This window comes from Polyodon spathula, chromosome 17 (assembly GCF_017654505.1).
Source record: "Polyodon spathula isolate WHYD16114869_AA chromosome 17, ASM1765450v1, whole genome shotgun sequence".
NCBI lineage: Eukaryota > Metazoa > Chordata > Actinopteri > Acipenseriformes > Polyodontidae > Polyodon > Polyodon spathula.
Genome location: NC_054550.1, coordinates 20,554,761 through 20,574,396, shown reverse-complemented (window position 1 = coordinate 20,574,396; position 19,636 = coordinate 20,554,761). Strand labels below are relative to the sequence as shown.

Sequence of the window (19,636 nt, the reverse complement as noted above, 5' to 3'; positions counted from 1 at the left end):
ATTTAACTGAATCAGTTAAGGAACATCATCTCATGCCAAATTAAACAGTGCAATAAGTCAAAACTAATTTAAGCCTGAAATGGAGAAAGATTTATACACCTACCCAGGACACAGACAAAGTTTTTCTTAGCTTCTCACCCAGAGAGGTAATTGGCATAAACTCAAATACCTGCTCTTGTAAAAATGAATGTCTTTTTTACATGTGTAGTGGGGTACTTACCTATAGCAGATATCCATATATTTACTGTGCCTCTGTACTTGTCATGTTTTTCTGTACTTTATTCCATCGGCATCTGGAATCACTTTACTCTGTTCTTTCTTTCATGTAGGTCAGAGACGAGGAAGAATTTGCCAAGAAGCTGGACTGCAACCAGGACGAGCATCTCAAAGTGGTGTCAATTTTCGGGAATACGGGTGAGGGCAAGTCCCACACGCTGAACCACACCTTCTTCATGGGCAGAGAGGTGTTCCAGACCTCTCCCGCCCAGGAGTCCTGCACTGTGGGGGTGTGGGCAGCTCTGGACCCCCTGCACAGAGTGGTGGTGATGGACACGGAGGGGCTGCTGGGCACCAGCTCAAACCTGGGCCAGCGCACCCGGCTGCTGCTCAAGGTCCTGGCGGTGTCGGACTTGGTGATCTACCGCACGCACGCTGACCGGCTGCACGATGACCTCTTCAAGTTTCTGGGCGATGCCTCGGACGCCTACCTGAAGTACTTCACCAAGGAGCTGAAGGCCACCACTGCCCGCTTTGGCCTGGATGTACCTCTGTCCTCTCTGGGGCCGGCGGTCATCATCTTCCATGAGACAGTGCACACCACACTGCTGGGCTCAGGTAAGCTTTTAAAAACAGTTTTAAAAGCTGAATGCATATTTTTTTTTTTTTAGCTCAACATCTTGTCTCATTCCTGACTGGTGGCTTTACAAGCTACTTCATATGCCCACCTTGTGCAATCAGCTGGAGGCTGTGTTAACAGTGTGTTTTCAACTGGATTGTGCAACTTGTACTGCCACCATTATCTCTTATCATCCATAACATAACAAGTAAACAATCAGTACGCTAGATTTAGAAATCCTAAAAAAAACTTTGAGTTCAATGAAAAAAGTGTTTTTCAGTGTCTTTGCAAAGTGGTTTTAGTTGTAGAGTCAGCTGAACAGTAAACCGGGTATTTTCATTGGCACATTATCACATTTTCACTGGTCCATACATTGTTAAACAGTGTTCTGCAATACAGTGAATCTAAAGGCAAGCGCTGCTTTTAAGGGTCTCTGTTTGTTTTTTTGTTGTAACTCTCGAGCAACGAAGTTGGTCGGAAAGATTGTATTCTGTAGGTAAATACAATTATCACTGCATTGCAAGTGCAAGGCAAAAAGGTGGTGGAAGTTTTATAGACAGAGTCAATTAAGCCGGGGCTGTTTCAGTGCGGGGTGCAGATTTGGCCAATTTTTAAAAGTATTTAGAAACGTTGTTACTACAGCTATTATTTGACACAGTGAATCAGAAGGGACTGGATAACTCTTTCACATTTGCTATAACAGTCAAGCAAGGCGGGAGTTAAATGTGATTGACATCCTTTCTTGCCGTCGCCCCGACCATGCTAGTTAGACAGGGTCAGGTGTGTAAAATAAACTGAAAGTTATTGCAGTAAGTAACAAAGCCTGTTTAGTTAACAAGTTTTCATGATGTTTTGATGAAGTGAGCGCAAAAAAAAAAAAAGATGTTATCGTGCCTGATGAAAGGTATCCAATCTTCCAAAGACTCTGTAACTGAGTTTGAAAAATAAAATGTTCTGGTGGATTGACAGTTTTAAATAGCTGTATTAAATACCTCACCCCTTAGCGTAGAATCAGGGCGCTGAGGGTATTATGTTATTTCGGTGTTCAACTTAAAGTTAAATGTATTATCAGCAATTCCAATTCCTCAGTTCAACTACTAGACCCAGAGTTGGAGCTGCGCTGGATTCGGGTGCCATAATAGCTCTTCCGCTTGGCTCAGGAGGTCCTTGCGTAGTGGGAGCTGCCACGGTTGACCCGACAACATGTCGGAGAGGAGAGCAAACGAGGGGTGCCTCAGCCATTTGGGTACAACCAGCAAAATCTGTGCTCTCTCCACCCTGATCCTCTCTAATGTCAGGGGTAATTGCCATAACGGATTGTGGCAGAGTGCCCCACCCCTTTGTTTATTATTGTTATAATTTTTCTTAATGCAACGGCAAAATTATTATTATTATTATTATTTATATTATTATTATTATTATTATTTGTTATTATTATTGTTATGTATTGTTTGGCCGGACGAGCGAGACGCCGTCTGCCATGTTTTTGTTTTTATTTTTGGAAACCTCATGGGGATGTGTGACTGATCGGCTACTGATTGTTTAGCTAGCTGGCAGTCACGCATCCTTAGTTAAACCTGTGCAGAATATGACCGAGAGATAATTCAATAATTAATAGCTAGTTTAATCCCTTGGTCACAAATTATAAAAGGCTGCAGCTGTCTGCGGTCAGGGGTGGAGAGGAGTTCAGTGATGAACGAGAGTGGAGACAGGAGTTAACAATATTTAAAGGTGCTGATTCTAAAACCAGCACAATACTTATTATTTAGAATTATTTGTTTGTTTGGCCAACGCGGCCTTTGTTTTGTGTGTCTTTTATTTATTCAAATCTTTTGTTTGATTATTTAATAAATGTACTGACCCCTATAGCGTCTCAGTTTTCATCCTCCAGTCATTGTGGAGTGTGTTTCTTGTCTGATGTCACCCCTGAAAAGCCGTCCTGCTCAGACGGAGGGAACGCATACAAGTCCCTGTGGCCAGGGGTGAGCTAGCACGTCTACTCCCAGGGGGCTCCCGTCTCTCTCCATAGAGAACCATAGGAGACAATGAGTGGACTCGGCTTTGGCGAAGCGGTCGACTTGTGCAGTACGAAACCTCTCCCAAATCTATTTCACCACCTGAGGATGCAGTCTCCATTCCGAGCTGTCCGGAGCTCTTCTGGACAGGAGGTCTGCTGCCTTGTTGTCCACATCGGGGAGGTGAACCGCCCTGATGGAACGCAAGTTTCTGTGCGTCCAGGACAGGCGTCCGTGCGCTGTGTGATGAAGGCCTGGCTAGCGCAGGCCGCCTTGGTGGTTTATGTAGGCTACCACTGTAGTGTTGTCCATCCGGACCAGCACATGTTTGTGCGCTAGCTGCTGGTGAAAATGAGAAAGCGCCAGTGCCACTGCTTGCAGCTCTTGAGCATTTATATGCGCTTGCATATAAATTGCACTGACCTCTTTTTCCCATCTGTAGCAGGGGGAGATCTGTGCTGACTCTTCTTGAGTGATGGACCTCCTGCGCCAGACTCTCACTGCTGCGGCGCAGGGGGCTGCTAGACCCGGATCACCAACCTACTCTAGCGGCTCCCTGCCTGCTCTAAACAATACTTCGGGGGTCTGCCCAAGGGTTCCCCACTGTCACTGTCTGGCTTGTTCATTGCTGTATTTCTCCCAGCAGCGGCTCCCTGCCTGCTCTAAACAATACTTCAGGGGTCTGCCCAAGGGTTCCCCGCTGTCACTCTCTGGCTTGTTCGTTGCTGTATTTCTCCCAGCTGGTTTCTCAGTCCTCGACCAGCGCTTCTGTACACACAGCGCATCTAAGAGGGCAGACCTGAGGAAACAATAGAACATTATCTTATAGGGCTACCAATCTCCCCAAGACCCGCCTCCCAGCCATTCAGAGAGAGGGAAAGTCCACACACCCCCTTTCCCACCTCCCCGTGTCACTGCCATGACTCACAGGCGGTTGTTGGACGACTGCTGCCCTCCTCCTGCAGCACTGTGAATACGCCAGAAGAGTCAGCACAGATCTCCCCCTGCTACACCCTCCCATTCCAGACTGCTCCCCAGCCCAGGCTGGAGGCGTCCGTAGTGACAACTTCCCTTCTGTGAGGGGAGCCGAGGGGAGAACCAAGGTGCAAATTGCCGGGACGGGCGCATTCTCAGCAACCCTAGTTGAAGGAGTCTCGAGGCGGCTGCCTTCAGCCCCAACAACCTTTGATATGTTCTGACCTCTAGAAAAGAATCCTTTCTGAATTGGGAGAGTGTGACTTCCAACGACCGAATCCTGTCTTCCAACAGTGAAGCAAGCATGCTCACAGAGTTCAGTTTGATCCCCAGGAACGCTGTGGACTGAGACGGAACAAAGTTGCTCTTCTGTTGATATATAGAGAGCCTTAACTTCGTCACATGATCTGTGACCTATTTTTTGTGTGCCTCGGCGCGTGCTTTGGAACGCGTGCAAAGTAACCAATCGTCCAGATAGTTCAGGATCTTAATACCCCGCAGCCTGAGTGGAGCCAGTGCTGCATCCATGCACTTTGAAAATGTGCAGGGTGCCAGCGAGAGGCCAGATGGCAGCACACAGAATTCGTACGCGTTGCCTTAAAAGGCGAAGCGCAGATACTTTCTGTGCGCGGGACGGATTGGGACATAATAATAATAATAATCTTTATTTTTTATAGTGCAGTTCATACAGCACATCTCAAAGCGCTTTACAGTTTAAAACAATACACAGTGATATTAAAAATGGACATAAAGCAGGTTACACATTAAAACAAGGACACACAACAAGTTTAGCCCAGAAACAGAGGCCCTATCTCCAATAGACCAAAGCCTAAATTTTGGCACTGTTAAGAGCCCAGCATCTGCAGATCTCAGGTTTTGCGCAGGAGAATATACAGTTAACAAATCAGAGATATTGCTAGGAGTCAAACTATTCAAGGCCTTGTATGTTAACAGTAGTAATTTAAACTCAATCCTAAATTTAACAGGAAGCCAATGCAGAGATGCCTGGACAGGTGTAATATGTATAAAAGATTTAGACCTTGTTAGAACTCGAACAGCCAAGTTCTGAACATATTGTAGCCTATTAATAACACATTTAGAGGCTCTAGCAAACAGTGCATTACAATAGTCGAGTCGGGAGGAGATGAAGGCATGCACGAGTCTCTCTGTATCAGGTAGAGAGAGAATATGTCTTAAGCAGATGGAAAAAAGACACATTTGTAACATTTTGAGCATGAGCTTCAAAAGTTAGGCGAGGATCAAAAGAAACACAGATTTCTCATTTCAGAACTCACTCTAATTTCAAGCTCATCAATAGCCAAGCTTAAGTTCTCCACATTACTCAACCTACGCGGAGAACCCAGCAGCATAACCTCTGTCTTATTGCAGTTTAACTGCAGAAAATTTTCTTGCATCCATAATTTGATTTCCATCAAACAGTGTGAGAGTACAGAAACAGCTATTGAGGTATTAGGTTTAGTTTGAAGATAAATTTGAGTGTCATCCGCATAAGATTGAAAACTAAATCCAGGGCGCTGGATTATCTGGCCAAGTAGCAGCATATAGATATTAAATAACAGAGGCCCTAGAATAGAGCCCTGTGGGAGACCTGTGGAAACCGGACTGGAAAAGGACGAGTATGACCCTATCGAGACAGATTGCTTCCTGTCTGACAGATAAGATTTAAACCAGCACAGTGCAGTACCAGAGATACCAACAGATGTCTGTAGGCGCCTAATAAGAATATTGTGGTTGACTGTCAAATGCGGCACTAAGGTCAAGGAGTACCAAGATAGATAAGGCTCCAGAATCTGCAGCAATGAACCAATCATTTACTACCTTTACGAGAGCTGTTTCTGTACTGTGCAGTGATCTAAATCCAGATTGAAGGGGGTCATACAGATTATGTTGCAATAGGTGATTTGATAATTGGTTAGCCACTGTACGTTCCAGAATTTTTTCCAAAAATGGCAATGGATATAGGCCTATGTGGTGCACAGAGACTCGGAGACAATAAACTGCAGTGAAAGCGCTGCTGCACTATTTTAATCAACAAAAAGTAAATCAAAAAAGTCAAACAAAACACAGCTCACAGAGCCAAAAATAAAAGGTCAAACAAAAAAACTGTTCAGGCTGGGCAGAGCCTTCACTGAACTTTGTAACACACAACACAGAAACATTCACCCCAAAACATCTCCACCTAATTATCAATTATTCAATTAGCTCCAGCCACATTCTCACATGTATTTTGGCAGGGATAGGAAATTAACCCCATCCCTGCCAACCACCACCAAATCACCACAGCACAATATTTACAGACAGGGCCCTGCCCTGCCACAGCCTATAATTACATAATATCTCTGGGTCTAAGGTAGGCTTTTTTAGCAATGGTGTGACTGATGCACATTTAAATGAAGACGGAACTGTGCCAGTGTTTAGAGACACATTGACGATCTTAGCCACAACTGAACTAACTGCTGGAAAATTAGCAACAATAATAGATGTTGTAATAGGATCCAGGGAGCTGGTTGTAGGATTCCTTTTTGACATGATTTTCGTCAGGCATGATGGCGTAACCTCAGCGAAGTCTGAGAAAAGAGGCCCCATAAATTCTGTTGGTAAAGGTGACAACACACCAGGCATGGAAAAAATGTAAGCTCTTGTCTAATGTTGTCTATTTTAGTTTGGAAAAATTACAGGAACTTATTACATTGCTCTGTAGAGCCAGAGGGAGTGGATTGACAGTTTGGCTGCAGCATTCGATTTATAGTTGAAAAAAGACACCTAGGTTTATCAGAGCCAGTCTGGATAAGGCTGGAAAAATAGGATGATCGTGCAGAATTTAAAGCAGCCTTATAACTGTGTTTATGCTGCCTCCAAGCCTGCAAGTGGACAGTTAAGCCAGTATCCCTCCATCTGCGTTCAAGTTTGCATCCTGCTGTTTTCATGGAACGTAACTGATCATTATACCAGGGGGAGCAGCGAGTGTATGAGACCATGCATGTTTTCTCTGGTGCTAAACTGTCAAGAATGTTATGCATAGTAGTATTGTAAGAGTTTACGATGTCTTCTAATACGTCAGGTTGTTCAGTAAACAGTTGTTCTGCAAGGTTTGGATGGGCAGGTCGGGACTTTGTCCCCTCTGGTGAAAGTGGATCCCTGCACCAGTACCATGACTAACCGTGTCCCCGATCCGATGATGGGGAACATGCCTAGGCCCGCTTCTTGGGCTCCTGCAGTGTGTAGCAGGGACTCCGCTGTTCTGGAGACTGTGGGAGCGGACACTGGGTTGCTCAAAGATGAGTGAACCAACTCAAGAAAATCCTGGCACAAGTGGAAGGCATGTTGTGGGTGCTCTTTTTGCTTCAAGAAGCAGTTCCCCTTTCCCTCCTGTTCTGCTGGCCAGGGATCATCCGTGGCAGCAGCTGCATGCTGCATCAGGGCATGGAACTCCTCCCTCTGCGATACATGCGGTAGTGGTGGTATGGAGCCCCCCGCTGTGGCCTGCCCGACTGACGTGGCGGGGTCAGACACGTCCAACCTTGAGGCTGTAAATGACAGCTTGCCTGGGCTTGGAGGTCTAGGTGCCGGGGATGGAGAGCGGAACTTGGGGAGCTGGGGCTGCCCGGTGGTAGGGGGCAGTCTACCCTGAGACTTAAACAGGGTCTCCAGCATGGTCTTCTGGGCCCTCACCTTCTCTGCCAGCTCTTGAAACTGCCGCTCAGCCAAGCTTGGGCATCTCTGTGGCGAACGTCTCCTCGAGCGGTGCTGCCTCGGCGGCGACCAACTCGCCTCCACTGAGAGACGTCTGCGGCTCTGCACCAGTGGTGGAGAAGGGGAGGGTGACCCAGGGGTACTGGGGAGCTCCCTGGTCAAGGTGGTGGGAGGGGTCCTAGAGAACCTTTGTGAAGGGCCCCGGATCACAGATCTCATTCTCCCCTGTCCCGAGGAGAGAGATTCCACTGGGGAGACCGCTGCACTTGTTCTTTTTGAGAATTATTTGTATGGAGAGCAGTCCAACTCGCCTGCCAGCGCCTTGGCCTCATGGTCTGGCCCCAAGCATCTGGCGCAGGATGAATGTTCGTCCTGCCTGCGGAGCTTCGCTGCGCACCTATCACACTGGTGGAAACCAGCTGATAACCCTGTGGAGCGTACTGACATGGCACGGGGTGTCGGTGCCGAGCTTGTTAAAATAGCGCAAGCGGAATCTGCGCCGAAGAAGCGCGGTTAGTGCCGAGCAGTCGATGCTGAGTCAGTCGACGCTGAGTTCGGTGCCGAGCTGTAGCCGGCGCTGAAGATGTTCTCACCGGTCCCGAGTCAATCGGTGCTGGGGTCGTTGCTCGGAGAGGTTTCAAGCCGGTGCTGAGTAATCGGAGTCAGGGTCGGCGCCAAGGACAAGCGCGGTTGATGCCGGGCTGGTGTAGCCGAGTCAATCAGCATCGGCCCCGAGGGCAAGCGCAGCCGCGCTAGGAGATTCCGAGGCTTGAGAGGGGCACGTAGGCCCAAGAGTAAATCGGCCAAGAGGACGGCATCTCGAGCCTGTGGGGTCACCCTACAGCACCACAATAGCTCAAACAACGGTAATTACTACACCAGGTAGTGAAAAAGAGAGAGTAATGGCTGCTTGCCAATCTCAAAGGGGTCAAAACCAGCTCTAATCAGTAAACTGGTGCGAGACTAAGGCAAGAGCAATCTCAACAAACAATCGAAAGTATAATTTTACCGTGTATCTTTCAAATTTGTAGGTTCAAGAACCAACAAAGCAGCCAATTTCGGACAAAGAAAGCACAAGGCAATCTGTGACTCGGTGAAGTGAGAGAAAATGGCGCTATGCTACTGTGAGGACAACCCTCTTCAGCAGGATGTGGGAGGGACTTCCTCCTCACCACAGGGCCCTGATAGGGCAGCTTTTTTTATATATGCTCAGTGATTGACGGTCAGAGATGGCTTTTCCCATTCGGTAATGGTTGTCATTCCATTGAAAGGGAACTAAATATTGTATCTAAGCAAATGGTAGTCTTGGGACTTTTTTTTTTTCCTGGACAGTGGGGTAATTCCACAGTCAAGCAAAGGTGATGCTGTGGTAAAGATAAACAAATTTTTGAATGGACGTTTTCTCTAATTTTCCAAAGATTTTGTGTCATTTGAGTTACTAGTTACTATTTTACATTTTACTGTTCTTCTGTCAAAAAGGCCAGTGCCTGAAGGCTTTTGATAGACAGCAAACACCAATAGTGAAACAAGCCTGAACGCATAGAGTGGCCCAGAGAATTCTTGAAAAATAGCAAGTTTACTGCACTGTTTACTTTTCTTTTTACACTGCTGAAGAAGGGTTTTTGCCCATAACACTTTTTGTGTATATCCCCCCAGTTTTTTTTTTAATTTTATATTCCAATTCCAGCCTTTTATGTATACATCAAAATATAAGCAAGGATGATCTACGTTCCCGCTAGCCTCTCACTACGTCGCCACAAGTGAAATTATTTCCTTTGTGGCTCAACTATTTTTCCCAAAGTTCGCCACAAAATGTACTTGTGTAAGACTGGCAGCTCATTCAAGTTGTGCTGGTAGATGAATTAGTACAGACTGTTTAGTTTGCCCAATGAAAGCTCTTTAGCTTGATCACGTAACATATGCATGCCACAAACGTGTTTGGTGGGAGGACAGAGGCTCTAATTAGAAACAGTCAGTGGATGGCGCTGCTTGTAAAAAACAAACAAAAAAAAAAAACCCACATGGCATCCAAACGGAAAAAAAAAAATGATAAAAAAAATTGTACAGACCAATTACCAGAATCATGTGAATCCGGAAGGTGTAGCCCAAGGAATACCACCCACAAATAAAATATGACTGTAATACTAGTCACAGGAGGTAAAGCAGTCATGGTTTCAAACATACTGTAATGATCCCTTATATATTATTAGCTCTGCACCACCTCCCAGTGGAGGATTGGCAGTGTGTGTGCGTGTGTAGGAGAAGGGAGTGGAACAAGTACAGCATGGCGGTTAATGGCGGTCTACTTGGATAAGTCTCTACCAGCTTTGCACATCTGGACACTGCAATTTTTTCCCATTCTTTGCAAAATTGCTCAAGCTCCGTCAACTTGGATGGGGACCTTTGGTGAACAGCAATTTTCAACTCTTTCCACATATTCTCAATTGGATTGAGGTCCAGGCTTTGACTGGAATACTGCAGTGTGGCTTTGGCTGTATGTTTGGAGTCATTGTCGTGCTGGAAAATTAATCTTTTCCCAAGTCCCAGGTCTCTTGCAGACTTCAGCAGGTTTTCCTCCAGGATTTCTCTGTACTTTGCTGCATCCATTTTGCCCATATCTTCACAAGCTTTCCAGGCCCTGACGCAGAGAAGCATCCCCATAGCATGATGCTGCCACCACCATGCTTTACGGTAGGGATGGTGTTAGGCTTGCGCCAAACATAGTGCTTAACGTTGAGGCCAAAAAGCTCTATTTTGGTCTCATCAAACCATAGAATCTTCTTCCACTTGGTCTCAGAGTCTCCCACATGCCTTCTGCCAAACTCTAGCTGAGATTTGATGTGAGTTTTTTTCAACAATGGTTTTCTTTTTGCCACTCTCCCATAAAGGCCAGTTTTGTGAAGCACCCAGGCTATTGTTGCCATATGCACAGTGTCTCCCAGCTCAGCCGTGGAAGACTAACTCCTTTAGAGTTGCCATAGGCCTCTTGGGGGCCTCCTTGATACTCAGTATTTGAGGACGGCCTGTTCTAGACAGATTCACATTTGTGCCATATTCTCTCCATTTCTTAATAATGGACCTTACTGTGCTCCGGGGATATTCAATGCCTTGGAAATGTTCATATATCCTACCCCTAATTGGTGCTTATTCCGGATTTGCTTTGAGTGTTCCTTCGTCTTCATGATGTAGTTTCTGTTAGGAAATGTACTAACCAACTGTGGGGCCTCCCAGAGACAGGTGTCTTTAACCTGAAATCATGTGAAACACGTTAATTGCACACAGGTGGACTCCATTCAACTAATTAACTTCTAAAGACAAATGGTTGCACCAGAGCTTATTTAGGTGTGTCATAGCAAAGGGGGTGAATACTTATGCAATCAGTTATTTTCTGTTTTATATTTGTAATTAATTTAGAACAATTTGTAGATTGTATTTTTCACTTTGACATTATGACCTTTTTGTGTTGATCAGTGGCAAAAACTCCTAATTAAATCAATTTTGATTCCATGTTGTAACACAATAAAATGTGGAAAAGTCCAAGGGGGGTGAGTACTTTTGAGAATCAGTGTGTGTGTGTGTGTGTGTGTGTGTGTCTATATATATATATATATATATATATATATATATATATATATATATATATATATATGTGTGACTGTCACAGAGACGGCCGAAGTGGGCGGCGTCAGAACCAGGAAAGGTAAGGCAATACACAAACCACAGGACGGATGAAATGAAATGAAATGATGATGGCGCTTGCTTGCGCCGGTTTATTGCAAAATAAAAGGGTTGAACAAACAAACAGAAAAAGGACACGGCACTGGTAGCCAAAATAAAACAGACAAACAAAAACGGACTAATACTTAACAAAACGGTGGACGCACAGACACTGACAAACACGGTGAGCGGATACTTTCCCCTATTATTATTACTGCTACTGCTACTGCTACTGCTTATTTTCTCCGTCTCCAATCCCGTTCTCCGCTCACCGAACACCCAACCCCAGTATGTGACAACGTGCATCTATATATACTATTGTGCTGGGATTCAATTACCAATTAATTATTCACTTGAATCCCAGCACGTGAATTAATAAAGTGCAATTCCCCGTGCTCACATATTACTACATTTTACTTGCACGTGAAGTGCTGTGCAATCCTCGTGCCTAAATACACATATACATTTTTAAACACTCGTGTTACACAGACCCGTTTATATCCCGTGTACCAATGTCTATACACCAACATTTAAACACACCACACGCAACACATAACAGATAATATACACAGGGGCGGGCACTTTGTTACATATACCCCCTCCTGTGCAAAGCACACATGGCCTCAATGGCCACCTCCCCCCTTAAAAGCCCAAAAGTCCCGCCCAAAGTCCTTGGCCAGGACCAGAGGCTTCCAGGGGCCCACAGGTCGTAATGCTGTCAGCAGGGTAGCATTCTCCTGCCAGGGTAGTCCTAGCAGCGGAAAGGCTGCTTGGGGTGTGGTCTCCTGACCTTCCCCCTCCTTCGGCGCCGGCAGCTCCCCTTGGTGGGGCTTCAACCACCGTTCTTCCTGCAGGGAAGAAACTGCAGAGGGAGCAGGTCTCCGGACCTCCCCCACGATCTCCGGCAGCGAAACTGCTGCTGGGGTTGGCGGTCTCCAGACCTCCTCCCCCTTCTCCGGCAGCGAAACTGCTGCTGGGGTTGGCGGTCTCCAGACCTCCTCCCCCTCCTCCGGCAGCGAAACTGCTGCTGGGGTTGGCGGTCTCCAGACCTCCTCCCCCTTCTCCGGCAGCGAAACTGCTGCTGGGGTTGGCTGTCTCCAGACCTCCTCCCCCTTCTTCATGGCCGGCAGCTCCCCTTCGTGGGGTTCCGGCCACAGTACTTCCGGCTGTGATGCGGAGCGGCGGGCAACCCCAGGCGATGCAGAGCGGCGGGCAACCCCAGGCGATGCAGAGCGGCGGGCAACCCCAGGCGATGCAGAGCGGCGGGCAACCCCAGGCGATGCAGAGCGGCGGGCAACCCCAGGCGATGCAGAGCGGCGGGCAACCCCAGGCGATGCAGAGCGGCGGGCAACCCCAGGCGATGCAGAGCGGCGGGCAACCCCAGGCGATGCAGAGGCATCCTTGGGCGAAGCGAGGCTGGCATCCTTGGGCGAAGCGAGGCTGGCATCCTTGGGCGAAGCGAGGCTGGCATCCTTGGGCGAAGCGAGGCTGGCATCCTTGGGCGAAGCGAGGCTGGCATCCTTGGGCGAAGCGAGGCTGGCATCCTTGGGCGAAGCGAGGCTGGCATCCTTGGGCGAAGCGAGGCTGGCATCCTTGGGCGAAGCGAGGCTGGCAGTCAGGACAAGCTGGGGTGCGGGTGTTGGCCCTCTTTTCGGCCACTGCAGCCGGGAGGTTCTTCCCCGTGCTTCCCTCAGCAGCCTATGCAAGGGCTGCTGAGGACCGCCAGCATCTAGTCCTGGTCCTTCTGGTGCAGGGAGAGGCAGCTCCTGCTCCTCTCCCCCTGATGGAGGTGGAGGCAGAGGAAGCTCCAGCTCCTCTCCTCGTGATGGTGGGGGAAGTGATACCAGCAGGCATTCACCCTCTGCTGGTGGGGGAAGTGATACCAGCAGGCATTCACCCTCTGCTGGTGGGGGAAGTGATACCAGCAGGCATTCACCCTCTGCTGGTGGACAGGGACCCAGCAGGCATTCACCCTCTGCTGGTGGACAGGGACCCAGCAGGCATTCACCCTCTGCTGGTGGGGGAAGTGATACCAGCAGGCATTCACCCTCTGCTGGTGGGGGAAGTGATACCAGCAGGCATTCACCCTCTGATACCAGCAGGCATTCACCCTCTGCTGGTGGACAGGGACCAGCAGGCATTCACCCTCTGCTGGTGGACAGGGACCCAGCAGGCATTCACCCTCTGCTGGTGGCGGAGGCAGAGGCAGCTCCTGCTGCTCTCCCCCTGCCGGTGGAGGTGGCGGAGGCAGAGGCAGCTCCTGCTGCTCTCCCCCTGCCGGTGGAGGTGGCGGAGGCAGAGGCAGCTCCTGCTGCTCTCCCCCTGCCGGTGGAGGTGGCGGAGGCAGAGGCAGCTCCTGCTGCTCTCCCCCTGCCGGTGGAGGTGGCGGAGGCAGAGGCAGCTCCTGCTGCTCTCCCCCTGCCGGTGGAGGTGGCGGAGGCAGAGGCAGCTCCTGCTGCTCTCCCCCTGCCGGTGGAGGTGGCGGAGGCAGAGGCAGCTCCTGCTGCTCTCCCCCTGCCGGTGGAGGTGGCGGAGGCAGAGGCAGCTCCTGCTGCTCTCCCCCTGCCGGTGGAGGTGGCGGAGGCAGAGGCAGCTCCTGCTGCTCTCCCCCTGCCGGTGGAGGTGGCGGAGGCAGAGGCAGCTCCTGCTGCTCTGCCCCTGCCGGTGGAGGTGGCGGAGGCAGAGGCAGCTCCTGCTGCTCTGCGCCTGCCGGTGGAGGTGGCGGAGGCAGAGGCAGCTCCTGCTGCTCTGCGCCTGCCGGTGGAGGTAGGAGCGGCGTGTAGTCTCCTGGTGGTGGAGGTGGGAGCGGTGTGTAGTCTCCCCTTGATACAGGGGACTGGTGCGGCTCTCCCTCACTTGCAGGGGACTGGTGCGGCTCTTCCTCCCTTGCAGGAGACTGGTGCGGCTGTGGAGACAGCGGTGGGACCTCTGCCTTCCTCTTCCCCTTTCCCCTTCTCTGCCACCTCCTCACCTTCCTCTCCTGCGGCAGTTCCTCCTCTCCTTCCTGGTAGGGGCAGCGCACCACCGGGTGCCCAAACTCCCCACAGGCAAGGCACCAGCCCTGGTCCTCCAGACCACCGAGGAACTCCTCCAGGTCCTGGCAGCCATCTCTCCAGTCCCAGCCTTCCATGTTTTATTTTTTTTTTTTTTTTTTTGTTGTTGCTGTGGTTTTTTTTTTTTTTTTTTTGACAAAACACCTCTCCTGGTCTGACGCTTGGAGGCGCTGTTATCCCACGCAGGACACCACGTGTCACAGAGACGGCCGAAGTGGGCGGCGTCAGAACCAGGAAAGGTAAGGCAATACACAAAACACAGGACGGATGAAATGAAATGATGATGGCGCTTGCTTGCGCCGGTTTATTGCAAAATAAAAGGGTTGAACAAACAAACAGAAAAAGGACACGGCACTGGTAGCCAAAATAAAACAGACAAACAAAAAAACGGACTAATACTTAACAAAACGGTGGACGCACAGACACTGACAAACACGGTGAGCGGATACTTTCCCCTATTATTATTACTGCTACTGCTACTGCTTATTTTCTCCGTCTCCAATCCCGTTCTCCGCTCACCGAACACCCAACCCCAGTATGTGCCAACGTGCATCTATATATACTATTGTGCTGGGATTCAATTACCAATTAATTATTCACTTGAATCCCAGCACGTGAATTAATAAAGTGCAATTCCCCGTGCTCACATATTATTACATTTTACTTGCACGTGAAGTGCTGTGCAATCCTCGTGCCTAAATACAAATATACATTTTTAAACACTCGTGTTACACAGACCCGTTTATATCCCGTGTACCAATGTCTATACACCAACATTAAACACACCACACGCAACACATAACAGATAATATACACAGGGGCGGGCACTTTGTTACAGTGATAACAAATATTCAAGACAAAAATTGAGTATATCTAATTAGAGAGCAACATGGGATGAGAGACGAAGCAGACAGGCTTTTTGTGGAAGAATCTTGGGGAGGCCTCATCCAGCAGTGGATTGAAAAAAAAAAAACAGAAGATGATGATATATATAATAGATAAAGATTTTCAGGGCTTGAATTTTATTTTTGTGTGCTGGGGGATTTCCATTGGGGGCCATTGGGGGGGATTCCAAAAGTTTAGGGGGGAATGGCAAAAGAAAAGGCACTTTTGCATATAAAAAACTATATATACACTACTTGTCAAAAGTTTTAGAATACCTACATTTTTCCAGTTTTTATTGAAATTTACGCAGTTTAATGTCTCAATGTACTCTGAAATTAAAGCATAGAACAAATAAACAATTGGAGATAAAAAAATAAATCATGGAATCATTTTGTTTAACAAAATTTAATCTAAATTTTTGACTCATCAAAGTAGCCACCTTTTGCAGATATAACAGCCGAACACACTCGTGGCATTCTTTCTACAATGGAAATCAAATATTGTTCGGAAAGTTCTTCCCAACACTGTTGCAGAAGTTCCAACAAATGTGTTGTACTTGCAGGTTGCTTTGCTTTCACCCTTCTGTCCAGTTCATCCCAAACCAGCTCGATGGGGTTTAAGTCTGGAGACTGTGCTGGCCATTCCATGATTTGACCCCAACCGTCTTGTTCTTTTCTTCTAAGGTAGTTCTGACATAGCCTGGAGGTATGTTTTGGGTCATTATCTTGCTGTAGGATGAACCCCTGACCAACTAGGCGTATAGCAGAGGGTATTGCATGGTGCTGCAAAATGCTGTGGTAGCCGTTTTTGGTTCAGGGTGCCACTCACTCTGTGCAAGTCGCCGACTCTGGATCCAGCAAAAGAGCCCCAGACCATCACGCTTCCTCCTCCATGTTTGGTTGGTGTCACACACCGAGGAACCATCCTTTCGCTACTTGACGGTGTACAAAAACCCTGCGTGATGAACTGAAGATTTCAAATTTTGGTTCAGTGGTCCATAAGATCTTCTTCCAGTCTTCAGTAGACCACTGCCGGTGCTTCATGACCCAGGCAAGCCGCTTTTTCTTATTTTGCCATTATATTGCCATGTGGCAGGCTGGCGAGTGGATAGAGGCCCAGAGACAGTCTGCAGTTCAAAAAAATAACAATTTTATTATAAATAAACAAAAATAAAGTGCACAAGGGCAAAATAACAGATACTCAAACACAAATAAAGCAAAAACAAAACTCACAAAAATAAAGTTTCCAGGCTGGGCAATGCCTTCACTGGATTTAGAAAATTCAAAAAAACATCCACAAAACAAACACCAACCTGCTTCCTCAGCTCCCTCCTCCCAAATGAGAAGCAGAGGCCTCCTTTTATATCAGGTGGCTGGGCGCTGATTGATCGTTAATCAACCTAATCAACTAATCAACCCCAGCCACCTGAACACAATAAACCCAGGCAGGCAGGGGAAGTTAACCCCATCCCTGCCAATTTAAAAGGGCAGAGCTTTGCTCTGCCACATGCCATCTTAGCAATGGCATTCTTACTGCCACTCGACCTGTCAAACCTGCAGCTCGAAGTCTTCTCTTCACAGTTGAAACTGAGACTTGCTTACTTCAAACAGTGTTAAGCTGTGCTTGAAGCTGTTGTCCTGTGAGCTGCCTATCATGCAAGCTGTTGACTCTCAGAAACTTCTGATTCTGTTGTGACTGGGTCTGCCAGACCTCTTCCTGTCAGAGTTTCCTCCAGATTCCAATGTGTAGGAAACTGTACTCACTGACACCTTGGCTTTCTTTGCAATTTCTCTAAAGCAAAGACCTACACTTTTAAGGGTTATAATGGTCTGTCTGTCTTCCTTTGTTAATTGCCTTTTTCTTAAGCCATTATGAGAGCAATGTACTACTTCCCACAGTACAAAAACTGTCCAAATAATGCTTAAGAGGGTTTAGTAACACAGTCTGTTCCAACACTGCTTTTATACAGACATAGGGTTTGTAAGTAATCAGCAAAAGTTGGGACACCTGTAGGAATTGTTAGCATCAGCTTTCAAGGCTTAATTTACTTCCATTGCTGCATGACAGCTGTAAGTTGTTAACCCATTACTTGTTCAGTGAAAAAGGCCTTTTTGTATAACTCTGAAATGTACATTATTTTTCAGTTTTTGGTATCCTAAACTTTTTTTTTAACCTCTGGCAGTTTACCGCTTACCTTTGTACCATTTCAGGTTATTCACTGGACTTGAACTGCTTAAATTTCAATAAAAACTGGACAAATGGGGGTGTTCTAAAACTTTTGACCGGTATTGTGTGTGTGTGTGTGTATATATATATATATATATATATATATATATATATATATATATATATATATATATATATATATATATATATAACCAACGCTCTCAGGGAGGGAGTTAAAATCCTCCCTGCCAAAGTGAGGTGTGTATCCACGTTTTCTTAATTGTTTAATTTGATTTATTGTGTTTTCACCCACACCTGGGAAATTGTAAATTAGATGCTGGTGCGAGCTATTTAAAGTGTGCAGTTAGTCTACATGGGGCTGCTGTGTGAAGAGCCCGACTGTGTGGCGTAAGAGTTATAGGTATTTTGTAAAGCTTTTGTTGTGATCTGTGTGTGTTTTGTTTTTAGCCGGTAAACAGCCTAGCTGTCCGCTGTTAGTTTAGTGTTCCAGTGTTTGTGTAATTAGTGCTTGAAAAAAAGCCAGGTGTTTGTTTTGTTTATTTCTGTTTTTGTTTCTTTGTTTATTAAAAATAGCACGTCAGCGCTTAAAACCACTTTGGTGTGTTTGGGCTGTATTTTAAAAGGGCAGAAAGAACTTGAGTTGTCCAAGCTCAGTATTATATGGTGGCAGTGGTTATCAGCCCTACAACCCAACACAGTTTTAATAAAGAAGGAAATTAAAATGGAGAGCCTGGAGGAGTTGATCGCAAGGATGAGGAAAAATATAGTGGAACAGGAGAAAAGCAACTGCTGAATAAAGGGGGGAGATCGTGAGACGAATACAGGAGCTGGGTTTGCCCTCGTTGGAAACAAAGGAGCAGGAACCGACCGAGTTGGAGCTACTGCTCCAAAAGTGGGAGCAGGCGAAAGAAGCCCTGCAGTCTCCCGAGCCAGAACCAGAGGGAGGAGAGGCATTGCAGCCGACGGCTACAGAGAAGGGGGAGGAGTCCACTTCCACCACAGCCCTGACGACCACCCCTGCTAGCCAGTCCGGTGCTGCTAGGTGTGACCCCAGCCCTGTGCTCATGGACACCCTGCCGGTCTGTCTGGACCTCCCTGCGCTGGACCAGGAGCCCATAAGTCTGCACCACCGAGCACAGCTCTATCCCTGGTTCCCTACCCCGCTTTCCCTGAACACCCAGACGTCGCTTGGCTGCTCCCAGACATCGCTGGTGCTCCCCCTGTTCGCTGCATCACTCCCCCTGGGTTATTGGACAGCGCTGCGCCGGTACCCAGGTGAAGACCTGTGTTCGTTGCTGCATTCCCCTGTGTCCCCGTCATCGCCCCGTCATCCTGGTGGGGGCCCTTGTCGCCGGTTCGCAAGGCCGTCTTAGAGACGCCGGAGGAAGGCCCGACCCACCCAGAAAGCCCGCCCATGGAAGAGGGCGAGGATCAAAGACTTTGGACTAGAGGGTGGGAGGTCCTTTAATGGTGGAGGGAAGTGGCCATTATATGGCCGGTGTCATAAAAAGACATGGGGGAGGATGTGTAACCAGGCAGGGAGGGAGTTCAAATCCTCCCTGCCAAAGTGAGGTGTGTAGCCACTTTTTGTTAATTGTTTAATTTGATTTATTGCGTTATCGACCGCAACCTGGGAAATTGTAAATTTAGATGCGGGTGCGGGCTATTTAAAGTGTGCAGTCAGTCTACACGGGGCTGCTGCGTGAAGAGCCCGACTGTGGGTCGTAAGAGTTAAAGGTATTGTGTAAAGCTTTTGTTGTGATCTGTGTGTTTTGTTTTTAGCCGGTAAACAGCCTAGCTGTCCGCTATTAGTTTAGTGTTCCAGTGTTTGTGTGTAATTAGTGCTCGAAAAAGAGCCAGGTGTTTGTTTTGTTTATTTCTGTTTCTTTGTCTATTAAAAATAGCGCGTCAGCGCTTAAAACCACTTTGCTGTGTAAGGGCTGTAAAAGGGCAAAACGAACTGAGTCGTCCAAGCTCGGTAACAATATCTAGATATATAGATCTAGATAGATATACAGTATATACATGCATCCATACAGTGATTTGCAGAAGTATTCACCCCCTACCAATAATGTCACATTTTGTTGAATTACAAATAATTTATGCACAGTTTTTCAAACAAATGTTTTTATTCAAAGCTGTAGTGGTTAAACTGAACACTGTTATATGAGGAGGAGGTTAAATGTCAGCAAAACTTGCAAAGAAAATGTACAAATGAATGTATTGGTTGCATAAGTATTCAGCCCCTTAAGTCA

At 47.4% G+C, this 19,636-nt stretch overlaps 1 protein-coding gene across 3 annotated transcripts in view; it reads left to right on the top strand.

The window, feature by feature from the left end:
- LOC121330198 (zinc finger FYVE domain-containing protein 1-like) overlaps positions 1-19,636 on the top strand; it is a 58,506-nt gene that overhangs the window by 1,923 nt on the left and 36,947 nt on the right. For all 3 annotated transcript variants that reach the window (XR_005951841.1, XR_005951840.1, XM_041276538.1), the window contains exon 2: positions 330-834. Coding sequence is in view for 1 of the 3 variants with exons in the window: in XM_041276538.1 (XP_041132472.1) it covers positions 330-834 (505 nt within the window). In the remaining 2 variants the exon portion in view is untranslated. The remainder of the gene's footprint in view (positions 1-329; positions 835-19,636) is intronic.